General features: G+C 44.8%; 1 protein-coding gene and 1 long non-coding RNA gene across 7 annotated transcripts in view; one reads left to right on the top strand and one right to left on the bottom strand.

Annotated features, from left to right (window-relative positions):
* LOC128336421 (cytochrome P450 3A24-like) overlaps nucleotides 1-21331 on the bottom strand; it is an 86796-nt gene that overhangs the window by 7734 nt on the left and 57731 nt on the right. For 2 of the 3 annotated variants that reach the window (XM_053276023.1, XM_053276022.1), the window contains 8 exons: nucleotides 7228-7321; nucleotides 7031-7083; nucleotides 5560-5659; nucleotides 5140-5253; nucleotides 4016-4104; nucleotides 3673-3821; nucleotides 2411-2538; nucleotides 242-329 (listed from right to left, as the gene is read on the bottom strand). In XM_053276023.1, the coding sequence (XP_053131998.1) occupies nucleotides 242-329; nucleotides 2411-2538; nucleotides 3673-3821; nucleotides 4016-4104; nucleotides 5140-5253; nucleotides 5560-5659; nucleotides 7031-7083; nucleotides 7228-7245 (739 nt within the window). In that variant the 5' untranslated portion in view covers nucleotides 7246-7321. Of the gene's footprint in view, nucleotides 1-241; nucleotides 330-2410; nucleotides 2539-3672; nucleotides 3822-4015; nucleotides 4105-5139; nucleotides 5254-5559; nucleotides 5660-7030; nucleotides 7084-7227; nucleotides 7322-15584; nucleotides 15808-21331 lie in introns of those variants that run through there. The other variant, XM_053276021.1, reaches the window with a different exon arrangement.
* LOC128336422 (uncharacterized) overlaps nucleotides 1-21331 on the top strand; it is an 82410-nt gene that overhangs the window by 7359 nt on the left and 53720 nt on the right. For 2 of the 4 annotated variants that reach the window (XR_008311963.1, XR_008311966.1), the window contains exons 6-7: nucleotides 5149-5378; nucleotides 10376-10529. This is a non-coding gene — a long non-coding RNA (uncharacterized LOC128336422). Of the gene's footprint in view, nucleotides 1-5148; nucleotides 5379-10375; nucleotides 10530-11932; nucleotides 11982-21331 lie in introns of all 4 variants that reach the window. The other 2 variants (XR_008311965.1, XR_008311964.1) reach the window with 2 other exon arrangements.

Consider the following 21331-nt stretch of genomic DNA (forward strand, 5'->3'; position numbering starts at 1 on the left):
GGAATATCTCTCTAGGCCAGTGGTTCCCAATCTTGGGCCCCCAGATGTTCTTGGACTACAACTCCCATCATCCCCAGCCACAATGAAGCCCATTGTGGCTTGGAATGATGGGAGCTGTAGTTCAATATATGAATGCACACACTCTCTTCTGAAGGAGATTTGGGGCAGAAGCCCTGTATGTAAAGCCTCCAGGGACAACTGCAAAATCGCCCAGTGTTAAGTGTGACTTGTGTAGTGTTACCTTGATTCAAGTGATTCAGCCCATTACTCTGGTCTTTGCTGTTGGAAACTTGGGAGTCAATCATCAGTTGCAAGAAATCCACTCGGCCCTGGGAATTGAATTCACGGATCAGTGAAGAGAGAAATAGGGAGGGAAGGAGGGAGGGAAGCTTGTGGGGGTGACAGCCTTGGAGGCTTGTGTGGATGTGGGGTGGAGATGGATCAGACCCTATAGTGTCCCCAGTCAAGGAAACAGTGAGGTCCAAATGGATTTGGATTGGTTTTGAAGTAAGACAAGCTATTCCCTGAATTTGGGGAGAAGTAGTTTGGCTGAATCTTTCTGATTTGAGTGTGGATGAATTTGCCCATTGCTAGTAGAGAGGGAACGTTTTCTCACTCTCTAGAATTTAGGATGGGGCCCTTGGCAAAGCATATTGGTGATTGGATCAGTACAAACAACAGAAGTTGCACAACATATGAGATCAAATTCACTATCACAAAGTGTGATAGCCACAAGCTTAGATGGCTTTATTGAGCAGGAGGAGAGCAACTGGCCCTCTCCACCCCCAGCCAGAGCCAGATTAACCTAGTAGCAAAAGTAGCATTTGCTATGGGCCCCACATTTTCGAGGGCCCGCACTAAACGTTTGCAAGCTTTTCTCCTATTCCTATAACCTCCTCTTGTGTCTTGAGATTTCTCCTCCTCTCTGCTTCTGCAATCCACCCTAGGCGGGAAAAGAGCCATTGTGGTCTTAGTGCTCACCAATCACCCAGCATTCGCAGCTTCACTCATTCCTGTTGAAGGGAAAGTTCGCTTTGCTGCCCAAGCCGTGCTCCAAATGGCAAAGAGCTCCAAATGGCAAAGAGCTGGGGCTTGCAGCAGCCCAAAAGAAATAGCCAGTCCATTGGCTCTTGGAAATTTCTTGTCACGTTTGCTTTCCTTATGATGCTGGATGAGATGGTGATGCCCATGTCCCACCACCCTGCCTCCAGCACTAATAGGTGCTAATAGCCTTATCCACTGTTTGCACATTAAAATAGTAGCTTTTCCGAGGAAAACCATCTGCTGTTAATATCAGAGCAAGGTTTACTCTGGGGATGAATTTGAATAAGAATATTTGTTTTCATTTGTTTCATTCATTCATTCATGACTCAGTGAATTACTTTACTATGCAAGTAAATAATTTATGTTTTAATATTTATGTGCATTTTTAAAATTTAGGGCCCCTTTATAACATATACCACAGGCCCCACACTAGCTTAATCCGGCCCTGCCTCCAGCACAGTGCCGCCAGTAACTGTTGCCGGTGTCTATCTGATGTTGCTTTTTAGATTGTGAGCCCGTTGGGGAAAAGGAACCATCTTATTTATTCATTCATTATTTCTTTCTGTAAACCGCTTTGGAAACTTTTGCTGAAAAGCGGTATATAAATATTTGTTGTTGTTGTCTGGTAATGGGTGTCTATCTTTTTTCCCTCCAGTATGGCTTGTTCATTTGCTTGTTGTTAGATTTTTATACCGCCTTTTGTTAAAACAATCTCAAGGCATTTAAAAAAATATAAAACTATTAAAAAGTTACACAATAAAAATATTAAATGGGAATATAAACATACAAATTTAATTTCTAGATTTTTATAAACATACACAATAAGACTAGAAAACACAGAGCAGCATCAACAAAAACAACACTCAAAAAGAACACTTGGATCCTGGCAGTTCTCACAGGCAGCCAAGCCTAGGTTTGGCTGAGTAAGCCTGGGTGTGGTTGCTTGTGATAATGGTCTCTCTGTAATGTGCATAAAGCCCATAATCTCCATTCAAAGAGAGATTGACACAACCAAATTCTACTATAAGTTCTTGTTTTTCTGTTTCATGTTCCAAACGTCTGCTTGATCTCCTTAAGTACAGCCACCCTGCAGTCTGTGACCTTATGTCCAGGGAAGTTAAAATATTCACCAATAGGCTCCTGTTTGTCTACACAATTATGTCACTATTCTTAGATGGGAAAAAGACCTATCTAGGGGAAACATGGTGCTTAAGCACCAGCTGATTACAGCAGCAAATAGCACATGACAGCCATGAGAAATGTAAGTTGGGAGCATCTTCAAGTGCACATTTCGGCTCCCCACCCCAAGCCCCACATTGTGCAAAAATTAATCCTCCCGAAAGGTCAGTGCAGCCTGAATCCTTACCCCTTGGCCTTCTTTTTGCCTCCTTTCCTTGATTTTTTTAATTGACCTTGTGAAGAAGTTGACAGCGTCTCTGGGAAAGATTGTCACCTTCATTAGTTCAAGGAGAGGAATGAGGAATGGGCACACAACTGCAAGGGAGAAAAATTCACTGTGAAATGGAAACATCACTCCTGGATGAACTTTGTGCATTTGTGGGAATCCAGGAATCCCCTCTTCTTTGGAACACTCTTCTCCCCACCCACCCCCCGACTCATTCAGCCCCCTCCCTGGCTGCTTTTAAGGCCCTTCTTAAGACCCACCTGTTTCACCAGGCATTTGCCCTTTATTATTATTTTTAATTAATTGTTATAAGTATTGTTGTTGTTCACTGCCTAGAGTCCTTGGAGGAGGCGGGTATATAAGAACATTTTAATACATACATACACACACACACACACACACACACTTTTATCAAGGTTTACCCTGCGAATCAGGCTTTGTAAGCATTAATGTTAATTTTGCTAAGTTTGGCTCACTGTACCTTGGGGACCAACTAGAGAAGACAGTGAGGTCATTCACACAATCAAAAACTGTGTCCTATCTGGGTTAAACTGTGCTCCCAATTTTTTGTTGTGTGGAAGCAAGGTAAGAGGAAAACCTGGGTAGAAGGGATTGTGTGGAAGAAAGGTAGGAGCAAAAGCAACCCAGGTTTGCCCCCTACCTTGCTTCCACACTACCAAAAACTGGGAGCACACACAGCTCCCAAACCCGAGTAGAACACAGTTTTTGATTGTGTGAGTGACTTCCATGTGTCAGAATCACACAATTTACCTTTTTGTCAAAGTCACGTGTGTGTGTGTGTGTGTGTAGGCTAGGGAGCAGGGGCCGCAGGGCAGATGTGGAGAAACCATCTGAGAACATTCTCTGAAGTCCCTTCTTGGGGGAACCTTGAAATATTCTTCAAATTTCTTCAAAGATAATTTCCAGTTCTAGCCCTGAGATTGGGAAGAGACCATTGCTCAGTGGTATAGCACCTGCTTTGCTTGCAAAAGGTCCAGATTCAATCTGTGGCCTCTCCAGGCAGGACTGGAGAGGACTCTTGTCTGAAATCCTGGAGAGCCAGTCATATTGAGCTAGAATGGACCAAGGATATGACTTGGTATACGACAGATCCATATGTTCACAAGAAGTAAATCTCACTTTTTACATACTAATTCAGATTCTTTCCATAATAATTGGGCTAAGACTGTCACTGCATTTTCAGAGATCAAAAGTGAACTTACATATCAGTGTGATGACTGGATCAAAAGCACGAAACTTGGTTAGCTTCTTGATCTCCTTGACAAAAGGGTCTTTAGGGTTGTTCATGGAGTCAATGTTCACACCAAATGCGGTACTAGTGACAACATCCATGCTGTAAGCACCGAAGACACTAAGGAAAAAACAAGAAATCCAATCTTAAATATGTTCAATTTAGCTCAAAGGTTACAAAGGCCTGCTGTGCTTCTTGGCTTTCTGGCCACTACTTCATTAATCCTGCCAGAAGCTTGGGTTCTGCACTGCCCATAACCGATGGATGGAATACTCCTCCCATCATTTCCTGCCCTCCTTGGCCCAACAACTTACTCCTTCACTGCCACAGGCTCATTCTTTTCAACGCTCTTCTGAACATTTTCCACCAAAATGTCTCCATAATGTTTTATGATAGGGAACATCTGAAATACAAAGCAATGGGCATTCCTTAGACACAGTTTTCCATCTTAGTTCTGTGGGTATCTCATAAATAAAGAGAAATAATTGTGTAGTATTTGTAAATAATTACAAGCACAAACTTGGGGATTTTATTTATTTATTCATGGCTCTTTGTTTTTTTATTTTATGGAGAGAGGGCATTTTCTGCTAAATGGTTTTTCCATGAAGATGTTTGGGTTTTTTGGTGGAAAGGGCATTTTCTGCTAAATTATTTTCCCATTAAAAGGTTTGGGAGTATGATTGGCTGTTCCTAAACTGGAGCATATTTATAATACTTTATTATATTTATTTAGTGTTTTGCATAGGGCAGTCACCAATTAAAAAACTCTTAATCATATGAATGTTGGCCGATAAATAATTAAATTTGCGTCCATGTGCATAGATTTGCATGCAAGTTGATAGTTCCAATGCAAAAGACATATTTTGTTTTCAGATGATGCATGCCTGTCCTGTGTGTGAAAATGCTGCTTCTATGATGGGGCTTCCTATCTGTCATTTGTATAGTGACTTGTATCAACAGTAGTAATTTTGTCTTAAAAATCTGCTGCCCAATTAACTGGAGGTACCTTTTTCAGTTGATTAGAAAGCTGCTTTTTTAGAATAAGCCACTTGAACTGATTGATTGTTGCAGCCCAAGATTTGTTTTAATGTTCAAAGCATTTTTATAACATAGTCTCTGTAAATCTGTAAAAATTCTGTATGGTAGGCCAGTATAATCCCATGCTGCAGATAAAAAGGTGAATTGAGAGACTGCAGCTTTCCTAAGGCCACCGAAAGAGTTCATGGCTAAGGTGATATTTCAAACATGGGAGTTCCCAACTCATGCTCTTGGGTACTATTCTCCATCAGCCCTCACTAAGAATACAAATGGATCGCCTTTCCACTTCTACAAAGAGCAGCTTTTGCAAACTGTGTGGGAGCTGGGTTCCTCATATTTATCAGCATCAGGACTAGGTAAGCAGAGGTTTCAATTTTCCAACCCTTTAATGTCTTTTTACCTCCTTTAGCTTCCCACTGGTAAAGGTTGGAGAGAGTATGGTGCGAATTCTCTTCCACTGTTCATCCTGTGCCAATGAAATTGCAGTCTCCAGCACGCCACTTAGAGGAAAGACCTAGAGATGGCAAGGAAACGAGAATAATATGGCAGTCATACAACTTCTCTAGTAGCGTCAGGACTGGCTGCAACACGCCCCAGCCACGGCACCTCAGTGCCATCCTGTAGAGGCTTGCGAAATCAGTAAGCAGTGGGTAATAGGAACATTGGGTGGCTCAGTTCACTCATTTGAGGATGAATGTAGGCATCTGCCCACCACCAGACCACCATCTTGCCCCAATCCAGCACCAACGTCATGAGATGCAAACTCTTGGTTTCCCTCTTCCTGTCATGCCATGTCACAGGTTAAAAAGTGGATACCTACCCGGCGGTTGGTAAAGGTGCTGTAGCACTCTTTCACTAATATGGCTTTAATGATGGTAGGATCCAGTACGGCTATTAATGGTTGCCGCCCATCATAAATCCTGCATTAAGAATAAGAAAGAAAGGGCATCCTCTGCTTATGAAAATCTATATTTTAATATGGATACGACAAATATTTATATACCGCTTTTCAACAAAAGTTCCCAAAGCGGTTTACATAGCTATAAATAAACAAGCAAAATGGCTCCCTGTCCCTAAAAGGGCTCACAATCGAAAAGAGAAACGTAAGGCAGACACCAGCAGCCGCTACTGGAGGGATGCTGTGCTGGGGATGGATAGGGCCAGTTGCTCTCCCCCTGCTAAATCAAGAGAATCAGCACGTTAAATAGGTGCCTCTTTGCTCACTTAGCAGGGGACTCTAACTACAGTAAGGGAGTTTGTAGTGGTGGCCCATGAGGCTTCTGACTGTGGCCCTCACCCCACAGAAGGGTGAAACAGGCAGAAGGATCTCTGGATGCCAACTGACTGAGTGCTCTAATAGCCAAAAGGCTGAGAAGCGATGAATGCTAATAGTTGAGGGGACAAAAATAGGCAGAAGGGGCTTAGACAAGAAAGGTAAGAAGAAGCAGGGATTCTAGGAAAGAAAGAGGCAGGGTATCCTATTCCAAGGATGATACAGTGTCTGTCGTATCATAGGGTCAAAGTCCAGCAGAGGGCATATGGTCCCCAGCCAGGCAGGGGCAGGACCCTGGACAGCGTCCAGGGCAAGAATCAGGACCGGGACAGATCACTGCAGGGCTAGTACAGGACATCCACCACCAGCAGAGTAGATGTTGCTTCAGCCTGAAGTAGGCCTGCCTCCTCTGATTGCTGGCTTTGGCTCTGCTGCTTCCCGTTCTGGCAGAATCGGGGCAGGCTTAAAGGGCCAGTGCTGAGGAGCCTCTGCTGCAGGGTAGGAGAAGTGCCCACCCTCGTTAGAAGAGCCAGAAGCGAAGGTTTGGGCCATGTGCTTACAAACGTCAAGGTAGGAAGTGAGGAGAATGATCATGTGCAAGGTGGCAGCTGGGTAGGACAAGCACACCCTGCCCAGATTCTGACCCCAGCATTTTACTGAGGAGGGAGGAAAACCCGTCCTCCCCGGCTGCTGCCTTGCACATGATCATTCTTTTCACCTCCTACCCTAATGTTTGTAAGCAGGCAGCCAAAAATCAGGAGCGTGTCCAGCTTTCCTACCCAGGCTGGCTGCTGCTTCTACTCCGCTGGCAGTTATGTGAACAAGCCTAGTGACTGACTGGGACAAATAGGGACAAAGCTGACTGAGTTCGCTTATGGGGAGATACTTCTGAGACCTGCCCTATAAGAACTAATTGTTGTTGTTTTTTAAGAACACGTTCTCCTTGCGATAGTTTAATGTTCACAATAGGATTTGAGCTGCACAGAGAGACACAAGCTAGTAAGAAAAGGTTACTCACCCCCAGGTTTTCCCATATTTCTGGAAGCACTTGCTATCAAACTTCAAGAAACCCTGTTGAAAACATTTAAGAACAAAACAGTTGCCTCAATGGAACAGACCAAAGTTAATCCAAACCAGCCTTTGGTTTTCAAAATTGGTTAGATAATTGCACCCTGAAAGCTCTGGTATGGGGCATAAGGGTTGACAAATACTCACATGGCGGTATTCCAACATAGTTCCAAAGAAAGGCAGAGGTGTGGGACCTGGAATGCCAAGTTTCTTGAACAATCTAAATGGCCAAACTCCATACCTATTTAAAACACACACACACAAAGCTGATACAGTATATAATTGTGCTGGATAAAAGAGGAATATGAAAATGTATCACATGATGAAACTTGGGAGTTGGAGGTTATTGCATCTGTAGGAGGTTAATGCATCTTCCTGCTCAAAAGGACAATCGTCCCAATCGAGCCCCCAGGTCCAAACTGGGATCCCCGCAGCAGTAGTGTGAACCCCCAGATCCCTCTGTCACCATAGATGCTTCCGGAGAATGGGATGGGAGGTTCTCCAGGCTGAGATTCTCTTATCATGTCCCAGATTCCTTCTAGTCCTGGGAAGCAGGTGACACCTGATAACCAATCATAGTGCATGGCTCCTAGTTGTGCTGCTTTTCCCTAAAGGTAAAGTGTGCCGTCGAGTCAATTTTGACTCCTGGCGCCCACAGAGCCCTGTAGTTGCCCCAGAGTTGTGGGACACACTTCCTGCTGAGATTAGAGCTGTTCCAACCCTGGTGGCTTTTAGAAAACAACTGAAGACTCATATCTTCAGCCAAGCTTTTTGGTTGAAGTTTCATCTGATATATTTAGTTGAATTTTATTTGATTGTTCTAGCTTTAAATTTAATATATGTTTTAAATGTGTTAAACTTTTTGGTTTGGTTTGTTCTTGTAAACCCGCCTAAAGACTTTGGTAGTGGGTGGAATATAAATGTGTTAAATAAAATAAATAAATACAGTTAAATGGCTCAAAATTGTGAAAAATACTCTAAAAACTTCAGCCAGAGTTGGGAACCCTACAAAGTACCTTATTTACCTAAACCCAAGACTAGGTTCCCCTCCACACACACGCAAGTTATTTGATATTAGAAATCGGGGGATCATCTTAAATTCTTCTTAAATCTTCATCCTTTCAGGTAAATACAGATATAACCTCTATTCTATAGATATAACTTCTATTCCATCTGTATTTTTAAGGGGGGTCATCTTCAATTCAGAACCGCCTTTTGTTCGGATAAATACAGTATAGAGAGATGATGGTATCACCAGTAGATGACATCTGAGTTTCTTAGCCTAAGACTCCGCCATTGTGGTGACTTGCTGCACTGCAGCAGCTTTCTAGTCCTCCCAAGTCTTATGGGGACTCCCTTATCCTGGGAGACCCGTTATTGGCTTCCCTGCAAACAGGAAGAATAGAAGAGTCTTCTCATCCAAAATGGAGCAGGCCTCAGATTCCAAGTCTCCTTGCTACTGCCATGTTTATTATTGCTTCCTACCTTGCTCTGTCTATTTGGCTTGATCTCTGGTCTGTTCCTGACCTTTGGCTACTGGTTGGTCTGCTCGGCTTGACCTCTGGTTGCTCCCCTGACTGTCTGCTCAGTTTGATCTCTGATGTGTTCTTGACCTTCAGCTAAGTTGGCCTTCGCTGGTCTTGTGGTAGCAAGCATGACTTGTCCCCTTAGCTAAGCAGGGTCTGCCCTGGTTGCATATGAATGGGAGACTAGAAGTGTGAGCACTGGAAGAGATTCCCTTCAGGGGATGGAGCTGCTCTGGGAAAAGCAGAAGGTTCCAAGTTCCCTCTCTGGCACCTCCAAGATAGGGCTGAGAGAGATTCCTGCCTGCAACCTTGGAGAAGCCGCTGCCAGTCTGTGAAGACAATACTGAGCTAGATAGACCAATGGTCTGACTCAGTATATGGCAGCTTCCTATGTTCCCAGTTCCTGGGGTCATGAATGGCAATAGGTGCCATTCAATGACAGGTGTAGCCCACACACCCCAGAGTGTCAAATGCTTTTCTTTGACAACTTTGTTGTGTGGCTATAACTTATCAATCATCCTTGGCCTTGAGTGATCAGACCTTCATTGACAATTGAGATGAGGTGCAAAAAGATTCATTGAATCTCCTAGGTTCCTCACATACAAACATTCTCCCTGCTCACACATCCCATCGATCATGGGGGGTGAAATTGTGCCAAGATGAAAATTTCACCCCCTCTTCTGGTTATAACTCTAAGATTGTTGCCTCCTAAAGTTCTAAGCCCCCCAAACTTAAGATTCCATTCCATTTTCACAAGATCCTCTGCCCGGCTATTTTCAATTCGAGCAGGCAAGCACATTTACCCCTGTGCTAAGTGATTCCTTTCACCCTTTGCTTGGCCAGCCTTCGTTCCATCCCACAGATAATTCCCAGATTGTGATCTGAATTGAATGCCAAATTCCCACTGGGTAAGTAATGTTTGCTTTAATAGTGGCAGCTGCAAGCGGCGATAGCCAGGACCATGCTGCAAGCTACATATTACAAGTTGCTAGAAGTAGGTAAACACCAGTCAAGTGATTTATGATACGATTGCATTAGTCACGAGGGTGTGTGTATGTATGTTTGTTCCATAATGAAGTTGTTGAAAGTAGCTTGGGGAAATATGGTTTTTAAAACAACTTACTTCCACAAACCTGACATACCAGAATGAGACCATATTTAGCTGAATAGAAGGTTTAGAGGAGAGCTGGTCTTATGGTAGCAAGCATAACCTGTCCCCTTAGCTAAGCAGGGTCCACCCTGGTTGCATATGAATGTGGGCATCCCCCCGGCCATGGGCGGGCACCCCTCAGTGTTTCAGTGCTGGCTGAAAGCAGCCAGTTGAGTGAATTATATAGCAAGGGCTCCTAACCGTGGGTCCCCAATGAAGGCCATTGTGGCTGTAGTTGATTGGAGTTCAACCACAGCACCTGGAAACCCGTGTTTGAGGAGAACTGCCATAAAGCTTATGTTGCGTAGTGCTGAGCTCAAAACATTCAAAGGTCATCATCATAATTCCCTGATAACTGGGCCAAGAGGCAATTTTTCCAGTGCTGCTGATATCTATAACCTTGTATTTTGAAGGGGAGTGCAATATCAGTGCTACGCAGCCCTATCAGTGCTACGTGGCCACCACTGGTGTCTCCCTTGTATTTCTTGTTCGACTGTGGGCCTTTTTTGGACAGAGAACCATCTTCCCATTCCTTTTGCTATGTAAACTGCATTGTGAACTTTTCTGTTGCGAACCAGCATATAACTATTCTCATCCATTCATTCATTCTTCATTTCAGTCTTCAGGTTGGGCTCCAGGATCTGGTCTGAGAACATGATGCAGCCACCCTGCTGAAGCCCAGTGTGTTTAGTTCTGGTCATTGCCTGGATGGGAGACCACCTGAGAACCCCACGAAAGCTTCCTTGGATTCCATGAGGGAAGGAAGGTGGGAGGTAAGTGCAGAGGTGTATCTAGGGAAAATAGCGCCTAGGGCAAACTGAAATTGCGCCCCCTGTCCAAACATCTGACACCCATCTTTCAGATATCTTTACTATAATATCAGTTGAAAAATATAAGTCAAGCTCGTCAATCTTTTAAAATTTCAAAAACTATTTAGCAGTAGACGTAGCCAGACCAAAAAATGCTGGAAAACTACAAATTTCAGTATGCTGGGGCTCATGAAATACCCAAATACTATTTGGAGGTGTACCTGGAAAACTAAACAGAAGTGCCTGTCTAATTCCCTACGAAAGAAGAAAAATAGAAGAAAAATAAGAAATAAGAAATAAGAAAAATAAATGGAGAATTTGGCTTTTCCCAGATACTCTGAAAATTATTAAAGGATATGCAGAGCAAACTGTGTCGCTGCTTGGAATATATTCTAGTATTTCAGAAAGACAGTTAAAATGAGAGAAAGAGAGCAAGAAACTCCCAGTGGCCTTAATACTAAGTATTTCACACTGATTCAAAGACAAACTCACCATTAATAGCCATATTATTAAGACACCACATTTAACTCACTTATCATAAGAAGCAAAGTAAGAGCAAATGAATACAATCCTAGCTCATAAGCTTCAGCTCAGTATTCACAAGCCCTGATTCTCTGTACATAGTGCCAAACTGAATATGTGTACAGTGACTTATATTATATTAATTTTTTTTAACCTAGCCCCTTTGGGGCGCTTCCTATAGGCCGTGGGAGGGGGGGCATCTGCAAAGGTTACCCCTCCCACCGCTGGCCTCTAGGCCCATTTGAGCATGTGCTGTGGCCATTTTAAAAAATAATTGGTTTTGTTTTTTAAAAAATGGCTGCTGAAAACAAAATGGCCACCCCGCATGCTCAAATGGCCTCTGTGAGGCCTGGCATGGCCTAGGGCCTCACAGAGGCCATTTGAGCATGTGCAGTGGCCATTTTGTTTTGGGGGGCCATTTAAAATTTTTTTTTAAGAATTTGCGCCCCCCTTCAGGTGGCGCCCAGGGCACGTGCCCTGCCTGCCCTACACTAGATACGCCCCTGGGTAAGTGTAATACAGGGATTCACAAGCTTGGGCCCCAGACATTGGACTACAATTCCTATCATCCTAATGGGCTTCATTCATTGTGGGAGTTGTAGTCCTACAGCATCTGGGGACATCAGGTGTGATGAGACAGACCTGTAGATAGAATAGGGTCCAGAACTCTACCACCAGATTAGCCAACCTCATGGATAGCACAGTCCTCCAAAGGTTCAAAATCCACCCACTGAATTATTTTTTTCCAAATACTGTTCTATCGTGCCTTGTAACTCTTCTGCTTATCTATAATAAACATGTTTGTTCTCTTCTTAATCTGCTCATTTCATGCTATTACATTACAGTAACCTTTCACCAGGAGAGAAACTTTGTGCAAACTCAATGCTGTCCCGGGTAAGAAAGCTGTTCTACTGTTCCTGGTCCTTCCCTTCTCAGCTCCAGTGGGTGCATCAATTGATGTGGCCCGCTAACATCTGTAACCCCTCCTATGCCCTTTTGAGTCATAATTAACCCCCAAGGAATATCTTAAGAAACATGTAGATTCCACCCCCCACCCACCCCAGACGAATGTTTGCCAAGCCAACTCCATTTATCTCCTACAAAACAGGGTCCGTGTTCTCATGATGAGAATGATGTTGATTAAAACACTAACTGTGATTGTCCAGTTCCATCAGTTGATCCTGGTTATTGATCCCATTAGATTCTTACTAACCAAAGCAATTTAACTGGGATTGCCTAGAAATTCTGGGTTCTCACCGGGGCGTACCAAGGTTGGAGTGGGCCCAGAGACAAGATTTTAAAATGGGCCCCTTGCTGCCTTCCTCTCCTTCTCCTGGCCCCATGTCTCTGCTAACTATCCCAACTATAGTTACTAGGTGTAAACAGCAGCAGACCCAGTTAATATAACAGTATCAATGAAGAACTTTAGTAATTGCACATATCCCAACTCAAGTCCTTGAGCTCCGTAACTTGCAAGTTCCAGCTATCTGAAGGCACCAACTGTATTATAGTTATACTATAAGGACGGTTGGGGGGGCAGTTATTGTTTGCATGGCAAACATGCCCCTAAAGCATTGGCTGGTAATTAAGCAATAAATGAATAAGGCCACCCCACAGTTCTCACTTCTTCCCACTATATATGCACCTGTCTGAGATTATACTTCATGTACCCAATGATGTGGATGGTACTCCATGAAAACTTGCGCTATCTATCTATCTATCTATCTATATTAAGGTGTGTCACAAGACTCTTCATTGTTTCTGGAGAATACAGAGGTCCTGGCAAAAATAGCAAACAGATAAACCTGGAATAAAGCTAATGTGGTCAGGAAATTCTCATCCAGTCAAGCCTCATTGAATCATGCGGGGAAATTAATTAATTGTCAGCCTTTGTTTACTATCTGTAAAGGGGTGCAACACCAACCATAGACTGTAGACACATTGCAGCTCTAACTACATGAAGTTTGAAGATTTATCCCTACTATTACTACCCTTAACAAACTCCCTAGCCCTGGTACCTTTCCTCCACCCCTCTGTTCTCCAGGCTCAACCCTGCCTGCTATTTTTCTCTTCTTGTCACTTAGTCAAGCAACTTCCTCAAACCACCCTCCTTTCTCACCAATCCTTGGCACCCTTTGTACCAAATTCCTCCCTCCTTCTGCAATAGTCCACTTCTCTCTTCCTACTCTTAAAATAACCAAGACCTCAGTAATGCTGCAACATATCCTTTCCTTTTCTGGCCCATACCTTTCCAGTTAAAATACTAGTAAGTATGTAATAGGGCTGGGAGAGGCCTCTGCCTAAATTTAACATCAGCATTGAAAGCTATATAAACCTCCTTGTATAGAGGCAGTATACCTTGGAAAGCCAGACGCTAGGGACAAACACCAGGGAGGGTGATTACTTTTGTGCCCAGATTTTAAGTTCCACAGAAGTAACCAGCTAGCACTGTAGGAAACTGAGTGTTGGGTCACAAGGACTGTTCATCTCTGCCAACAGTTTTCTTGTTATGATTAATTTTTTTTAAAGGTCTGGAGCTAGAGATTTGCCTGCATCACACCCCTCCTCAGTGATTGTGCTCCCCCTTAATTCCAGACGGGGGGGGTGGAGGCGTGGTGAGGGAAGGAAAGCACTTCGCACATCTACGGATCAGATGAAATCTTTTCTTTACATATCACGTTCACGAGAACAAGTCCATGGGATTGTTGTTCTCCAGGGCTTAACATGTCCACCCTCCCCTCCCACCCTGCCCCAGTCTCCGATGCAGGAAAACAAAATCAACACTTGCAGAAGAGGAAGTGACTACGGTACTCTTAGCTCAATCAAGATGACTCTTGGCTCAAATTACAGTGATAGCAATTAAAATAATTTGACTCCTGTGACGCCCCCCCTTCTCCCTCGTCGCCACTGCCCCATATTTACTTCCTCCAAGAGTCCTGTTGGCTGCTGCCAATCCTAGTTGGGGTAAGGATTTCTGGAGAGTTTTCTCTTGCAGCTTCGGAGTTTGCAAATAGCTACTAACGATACGAGCAGCTCAAGCGGTAGAGTTTGGGGACTAGGACGTCATGGCCCACCGTCACAGCAGTCCCTACCCTGCTTGCTATGGATCTTCTCCTCCCTGTCTCCTCCATGACCTTCATTCAAGGTTTTTTGTTTTGGGGGGAGGCGGGGGAGTTGGCAATGCCACCATCCAGTTCAGCCAACCTCTTCACTGCCTAGCTCACAGCGCACACGAGGCAGGCAGCCACTGCCCCGCCCCTGTCCGGAACAGAAGAGAGAGGGTGCACAGGCACAGCTGCTCAGGTCTTGCCTTGAAGGCATGGGAAAGACCCCTCCAGTCCCATCACCACCCTCACCACATTGAGGCCACTGTGCAGCCCACCTGGGTGGTTGGCTGCAGTCCCCTTGCCTAATGGATGGTACGCCCCTGGTGCTCACAGCATGCTCTGCAGCCTATTGTGGCAGGGAATTGTAGTGTAACAGCTGGAGTGCCAAAGCTTGCCTGCCCCGATGTATTTTATTTACACTTGACAATCCCACATAAAGGGCAATGGGGTTTTCTCAGGCAAGAGATACATGTTTTAAATAAATACAACTATTACATCCACAACAATACTACTGCTACTACCACCACCACCACCACCACCACCACCACACTATTTTATGTTGATGCAGATAAGAGAAAATGTTCCAGAGGTGGGTAAACATGGCCTTCCAGCTGTTGCTGAACTACAACTCCCCTCATCCCCCAACCAGAAATTGTGGGTTATTGCAACATGCTCTGCAATTTGTGGTGGGGGGTGATGGGAATTGTAGTTCAGCAACATCTGGAGGGCCAAGATTGCCCACCCCTGTAAATCATAACTCCTAAACTATTGAGTGCTCTATGAAACTAAATAGGAATTATTCTTATTTCTTATGGTGCTTACTGTATAGCAGGAACTCAAACTTGGGTCCTCAGCTGTGGTTGAACCACAACTCCCATCATCCCCAGCCACAATGGCCAAAGCCCCATGGGAAGAGTTGTCCATCAACAGTTGGGGACCCAAGTTTGAGGATCTTTGCAGTATAGATACCATCCTGGTGTACGTCTACTCGTGTACCATAAACAATCCTCCTCAATTGTATCCATTAAATTCTAGCTAGTACTTAAAGACTGGGAACAAACCCTGCTTAATGTTACATTCCGTGTGAGTAGAGAGAATTAATTTGTTTGCTCAGCAGAGCCTTGTTTCGTTCTTATATAATCTTGCGCTTATTATAATCCCTCTGTCATCTGATCACACCCAGGTACTTTGTCTGGAACCTTTTCTGGATGAAGGTAAGAAAAAACTCCCTGGAACTGGAGATCGTTTTGCTCCAGATACATCTTGCAGTTCAGAAGCTAAAGTACTTATATAACTCTTTCAAATAACAGAGAGAAGCACAGTGCTCTCCTTTTCCCTCCACAAGCTTGATGACAGCACAAATGAGAGAACATAGCAGAATAATACATACAGCATCACCAGGCCCAGGAGAACAATGAGAAGTAGCCATGTCTCCATGGAAAAGTTGGGCAGGAAAGCCATCTCGGCACCTGTCTTGGCCAGCTGGAAGCTCTCTCCTTGACCGCAGTTGTGAGGCCGCTTTGCTTTGTTCTATTTCTGCCCTTGATAGATTCTTTTGCAATCTGTTCAGCCTCTGCTGCTCCTGTCTCTGTCTCGGGAAGACTAACACAGAGGGAACTGCCACTACTTTTCTTCCTTTTATTGAAAAGGGGCAGAGCTTAGCATAGCAAAAGAGGATTGCCTTATATGTGGAGGCGGTGTTGCCCAGCCCTATGCTTGCCGGTTAACAGGGACAAGCAGAGAAGGGCCTTTTTCACTGTTACTTCTTGTTGGCCAGAATGGAGTGGAGGAAAAGGTGACCTGCTAACTTTAATTAAACCAAGCAGTTTTAATTTAGTACATGCCTCTCTCTACAAGGTATATAAATATACCACTTTTCAACAAAAGTTCTCAAAGCAGTTTATATGGGGAAATAAATAAGATGGTTCCTTGTCCCCAAAGGGCTCACAGTCTGAAAAGCAACCTAAGACCGACCCCAGCAACAACCGCCAGAGCATTTCCAGACTGCCAGTTTGACTGCAGGGGGTGGGGTGTGGTGGGGTGGAAGTGGCTTAATTTAGCATGAATCAGGATGAGAATTTATAAACTGCCTTTATGTGCATATAAGCCTAAATAAGCAAAAACTGAAGTAACTCTGGGCTGTTCACACTGCTGCCATTGCCACACCCACTGCCTTCTCCTTCCCCACCTGTTCCTCCACCTCCAAAGGATACTCTGTCATTTCTAATAGGCTTTCCAAGGGTTCCAAAGGTTTCCCACCTTTCCAAAGGTTTCCCACTCCTTTCAAGTAAAAATTAAAAAGTTCTGCTCTGGTGGTACAGCACTATGCCACTCCACCACCAGGGGAGCAAATACTTTTTTAAAAGATAAAGGCGCAGAGAAGCCCTTGGAGAGCCTATTAGAAATGACAGAGTATCCCACCAAAGTGTTGTAAAAAGTGCTACTTATTTATTTGACATATTTATATATCCCGCCTCTGGATATAAACCCTCGTCTCTGGGTGGCTCACAGTAAAACACAAACCAGAGCAAAATAAAAAGGCCAAAACCACAATGTAAAATTTAAAACAATGTTTTTTAAAAAACTATCAAAGCAGTATCTAATTAAAAGGCTGAGTGAACAAATGTGTCTTGACAAACTTCTTAAAAGTTGTCAGACATGGGGAGCAGGGGTGTAGCCATAACTGAGTGAAAGATTTGAGTGAGTTTCAAAGAACCCGGGCCCCCTAGCTCCTGAGGGCCCCCTAGCTCCTGAGGGCCCCCCAGCTCCACCTTTCCCTCTTTCCTTCATTATCTCCTCACTCTGAGTGGCCGCCAGAGAGGGGTGAACACAGGCCACCTCTCCCCTAGCTACGCCCCTGATGGGGAGGCTCTTATTTCAACAGGGAGCACATTCCAGAGCCTTGTGGCATCAATGGAGAAGGCCCGTCCTCAAGTAGCCACCAGACGGGTCAGTTGCAATCATAGAAGCTCTCCAGATGATCTCAATAGGCGATGGGCTCATGGCGAAGAAGACATTCTCTTAAATACCCAGGGCCTAAGCTGTTTAGGGCTTTATAGATAATAACCAGCACCTTGTATTCTGCCCGGAAACCAGTGTAATTTTTTCAACACAGAAGTGATATGGTCTCTCCGAGATGACCCAGAGACCAACTTGGCTGCCACATTGTGGACCAACTGCAGTTTCCGGACCACATACCAAGGCAGCCCCACATAGAGTGCATTGCAGTAGTCAGGTCCAGTGTTCCCTCTACCAGGGATTCCCAGATGTTGTTGACTACAACTCCCATAATCCCCAAGCAACAGCCATTGCAGCTGAGGATTTGGGGAGTTGTAGTCAACACCATCTGGGAATCCCTGGTAGAGGGAACACTGGTCAAGTCTGGAGTTTACCAGCAGATGTACCACCGTTCTGAGGTCGTTTGTCTTAAGAAATGGATGCAGCTGGTGTACCAGCCGAAGCTGATAGAAAGAACCGCTGGCCATCACCTCAGCCTGGGATACCAGAGAGAGGTGTGGCTCCAGAGGCACTCCCAGACTTTGTACTAGTTCATTCTGGGGAAGTGTGACCCCATCAGAACAGGCAGATCAAAATCATCTCCTGAGTTCCGACCCCGCTCACAGGGTTGTCCCTAGGGCAGGGCGACCGGAGCGATCGACCCACGCAGGCACAGGCCCCACTCTGGGCACACTGCAGCCTGCCCTGCTCTCTCTCCCATTCCCAAAAAAATAATCTCTCCGCCCCGCAGCCCAGCCAAGAGCTGATCTGTTCGTCTGCCCTCTGCCCTGCCCAGCCTGTTCCTGCTGACAGTTGGACTTCTCAGACCTAGGAATGGAGGTATAATGTGATTAGTTTTGTGTGGTTATTCTCCCCCCTCCCCTTGAATATTTATGGAATGGCTTGCCATAGGGCTTTCATATCACACACATTGGGCAGATTGAGAAGGACAGATTGGGAAGACTCTGAATATTCAATTTGAAATGGATTGGGCAATCTGTTGATTAATAAAAAATAATAATTTGAAAAATATCCCCCCAAAAAGTCCTATGGGGCTTGTTTCATGGCAGAAAATTACAAAAACCTCTGAAACAAACACACAGTATATTTATTTATTTTATTTATAAATGCACTATGCTCAAGTTGGTTTGCAATCCAGAAGGAATGAGTGAGAACTGTGAAGCAAGGGGTGTCGGTTGTGCTTTTATTTTATTTTATTTCCCTTACAAATGCACTATATGTCCAAGCTGGTTGGACATGTCCAAAAAGATCATTCAGTTACATTATTTACACTGTCTGTCATCAATCTGTATAATTCTATAATCATATGAAATATTAAGGAGGCCCCCCGCCCACACATGCTGATTCGCCCCCAGCCCTGCATCCCCCCCCTAGGGACGGCCCTGCCCGCACAATAAGTACTAGGGATGTGCACAAACCGGTCTGGAGGCCATGTTGGAGGCCTCCGAACTGGTTCGGAACCGGGCCAGTCCGGCGGTCCGGCACTGAGGGGGGTCGAACTTTAAGGGCGGGGGGGGGTAGGACTTACCCCTCCCCCCACTCTTCCTCCTCCGGCGGTGTATTTAGTAGTGAAGTTTTGGGGGCGGCAGCGTTCCTCCCTGGAACAGGCGTGCGTGCACTGTGACGAACACATGCGTGCTGCTAGTTACACTACTTCCTGGCAATAACAGGGGCAGGGGCGGCAGGGAGGAACGCTGCCGCCCCCCAAACTTCACTACTAAATACAGCGCCAGAGGGGAAAGAGCGGCGGGAGGGGTAATTACTACCCCCCACTCTTAAAGTTCGACCCCCCTCAGTGCCGGACCGCGCCTCCGTGGTTCCATGCACACCACTAATAAGTACCTCTGTCTTATTTGGATTCAGTTTTTGTTGTCTCTCATCCCGCCCATCACTGCTTCCAGGTAGGTTATACCTTCTCCTTTTGTGGTTGAAATGTTCAATCAGTCAATTTTATTACAGCCATAGGCCATACAAAAGACATTTAAAAGCATTAAAACAAAATATTATATATAGTAAACAGAATAAAACAGAATAAAACTAGCTCCTATGAATTAGACCTTAAACAAGATCTTAATCTGATAGCTACATAAAAGAATTTCGCCACCACTTTAGTGACCTCATTATTTTGGTCCTCAAGACAGAAGTTCAAATAGAAGGGGAATTCTATTCCTCTTCCTGGAAATTGCTCTAACAAAGGGAATATAAGTTCTTTCCTGGTATCACAGTAAAGAGAGCAATAAAACAATACATGCAAAACTGTTTCAGAGAGGCCTGCCCTGCACCACAAGGGCATAAGCCAGAGTCTGGCAATCCCTTATCAAATCTTTTCTCCAAAAGGGCTGAGGGCAACACATTCATACGGGCCCTAGTAAATGCTATCCTAAACTTTTAAAAGTGTAAGGAAGCTGGATAACTAGCACCGCTATTCCCCGAAGGGGGCATGATCCCAAAGAATAAAGGAGAACAGGTCGTTTCCCCAAGAAACAAGATTCTGATGCTCAGTGTCATGGAGACGTTGTAAAAGTATATCCTTTGCCTTTTCAGTTCCCATAAGTAGAATTTCAGAAGGAGATAGACCCATCTGCAGTATTTTATTGTTGACGTATGACAGCCAAGGGAGGTTGAAATGTGTGTGGAGTACTCCCCAAGAGCTCGTAGGGACTTTGGGGTAAATCTGCCTGATATGTGAATGCACACCCTCCATTCCGGAGGAGATGTGAGCTAAAGGGCTTTAAAAGCCCTGTGTGGGAAACGCCCTGGTACCCAGCTTGGAATTTCAAGTCTTTTAAGACAGTAGTGCAATTCACATGATCAACATTAGTGTAAGAGGAGCCTCCCGCCCTAACTCAGGACCTGTGCCTGTTCCCGCTTGCTGATCGTGTGTCAGTTGAAATCAAGGCTGGAGGGTGTGAGCTTGATCGTGAGCTCAGACACATAACTGCGACATCACTGCCATCCGCTCAGTATTTTGAAGCAGGTCTGTGTCTAGGTTCAACAAAAGAACCCTGATAGAACCCCCCAAAAGAATCCCCTGTCACAGGGACATAGGAAGCTCACTTGTACAAAGTCAGACCATTGGTCCAGCTAGCTCAGCATTATCTACTGAATGGCAGCAGCCCTCCCACGTTTTCAGGCAGGAATCTTTCCCAGCCCTCTCTGTAGATGTCAGAGGCTGAACCGGGAGCCTCCTACATACAAAGCAAGTGCTCTGCCACTGAGCTATGGCTTCACCACCTGAAGCTGCCTTATGCTGAGTCAGGCCATCGGTCCACCTAGCTCAGTACTGTCTACACTGACTGGCAGCGGCTCTCCAAGGCTTCAGGCAGGAGTGTCTCCCAGCCCTACCTGGAGATGCTGCCAGGGAGTGAACCTGGGGTGCAAAGCTGATATTCTTCCACTGAGCGAAGGTCCCATCCCCTAAGGGAAAAATCTTACAGCAGACAGCACTCACATGTAGCCACCCATCCAAATGCAAACCAGGACAGGCCCTGCTTAGCAAAGGGGACATTCCATGCTTGCCACTTCAAAACCAGGAGGGTTTTCAGATAGCAGGCTTCAACGTGGGTTTACCATGAGGTTTTACTGCGTGTTTGGGGCATAATGGAGACTCTGATGCAAAAAGATGATTTTATTTTTTTTACCCCGGACCTAAATTGGTCTAGGTTCCAATACAGAGGGGGAAACCTGAATCGTGTGTGAAGTGGTCTCTGGAATATTGCACAGACTTCAGGGTAAATCTGGTCGATATGTGAACACACACACACCCTCCCAAAGTAATGTCGCAGTAATGTGCAGTCCTCTTCAAGAGGAAAATCCCAAACTCTGATGAACATATTTGCCAAGGTGGGGACTCGGGGGCTGCGTATGAATAAACCCAATGCACAGAAAAAAATTTAAAAAGTAAAATTGATTTTTTGTAAGGAAACGGGAGCTTAAATTCCTCAAAAGTAAAAATGAAGGAGAAAATAAATTACAAGAACAGATTTGATGCGGGTACATCCATTAATGTTCCGTTCCCTAAGACAACCAGTCCTCATTTAAGCAACATCAGAAAATCTGGGAAACTCAATAACTGACATTGGTAGGGCTGGGAATAGGGAGGCCCCGTTGATGGATTGC

Source organism: Hemicordylus capensis, chromosome 13, assembly GCF_027244095.1.
Source record: "Hemicordylus capensis ecotype Gifberg chromosome 13, rHemCap1.1.pri, whole genome shotgun sequence".
NCBI lineage: Eukaryota > Metazoa > Chordata > Lepidosauria > Squamata > Cordylidae > Hemicordylus > Hemicordylus capensis.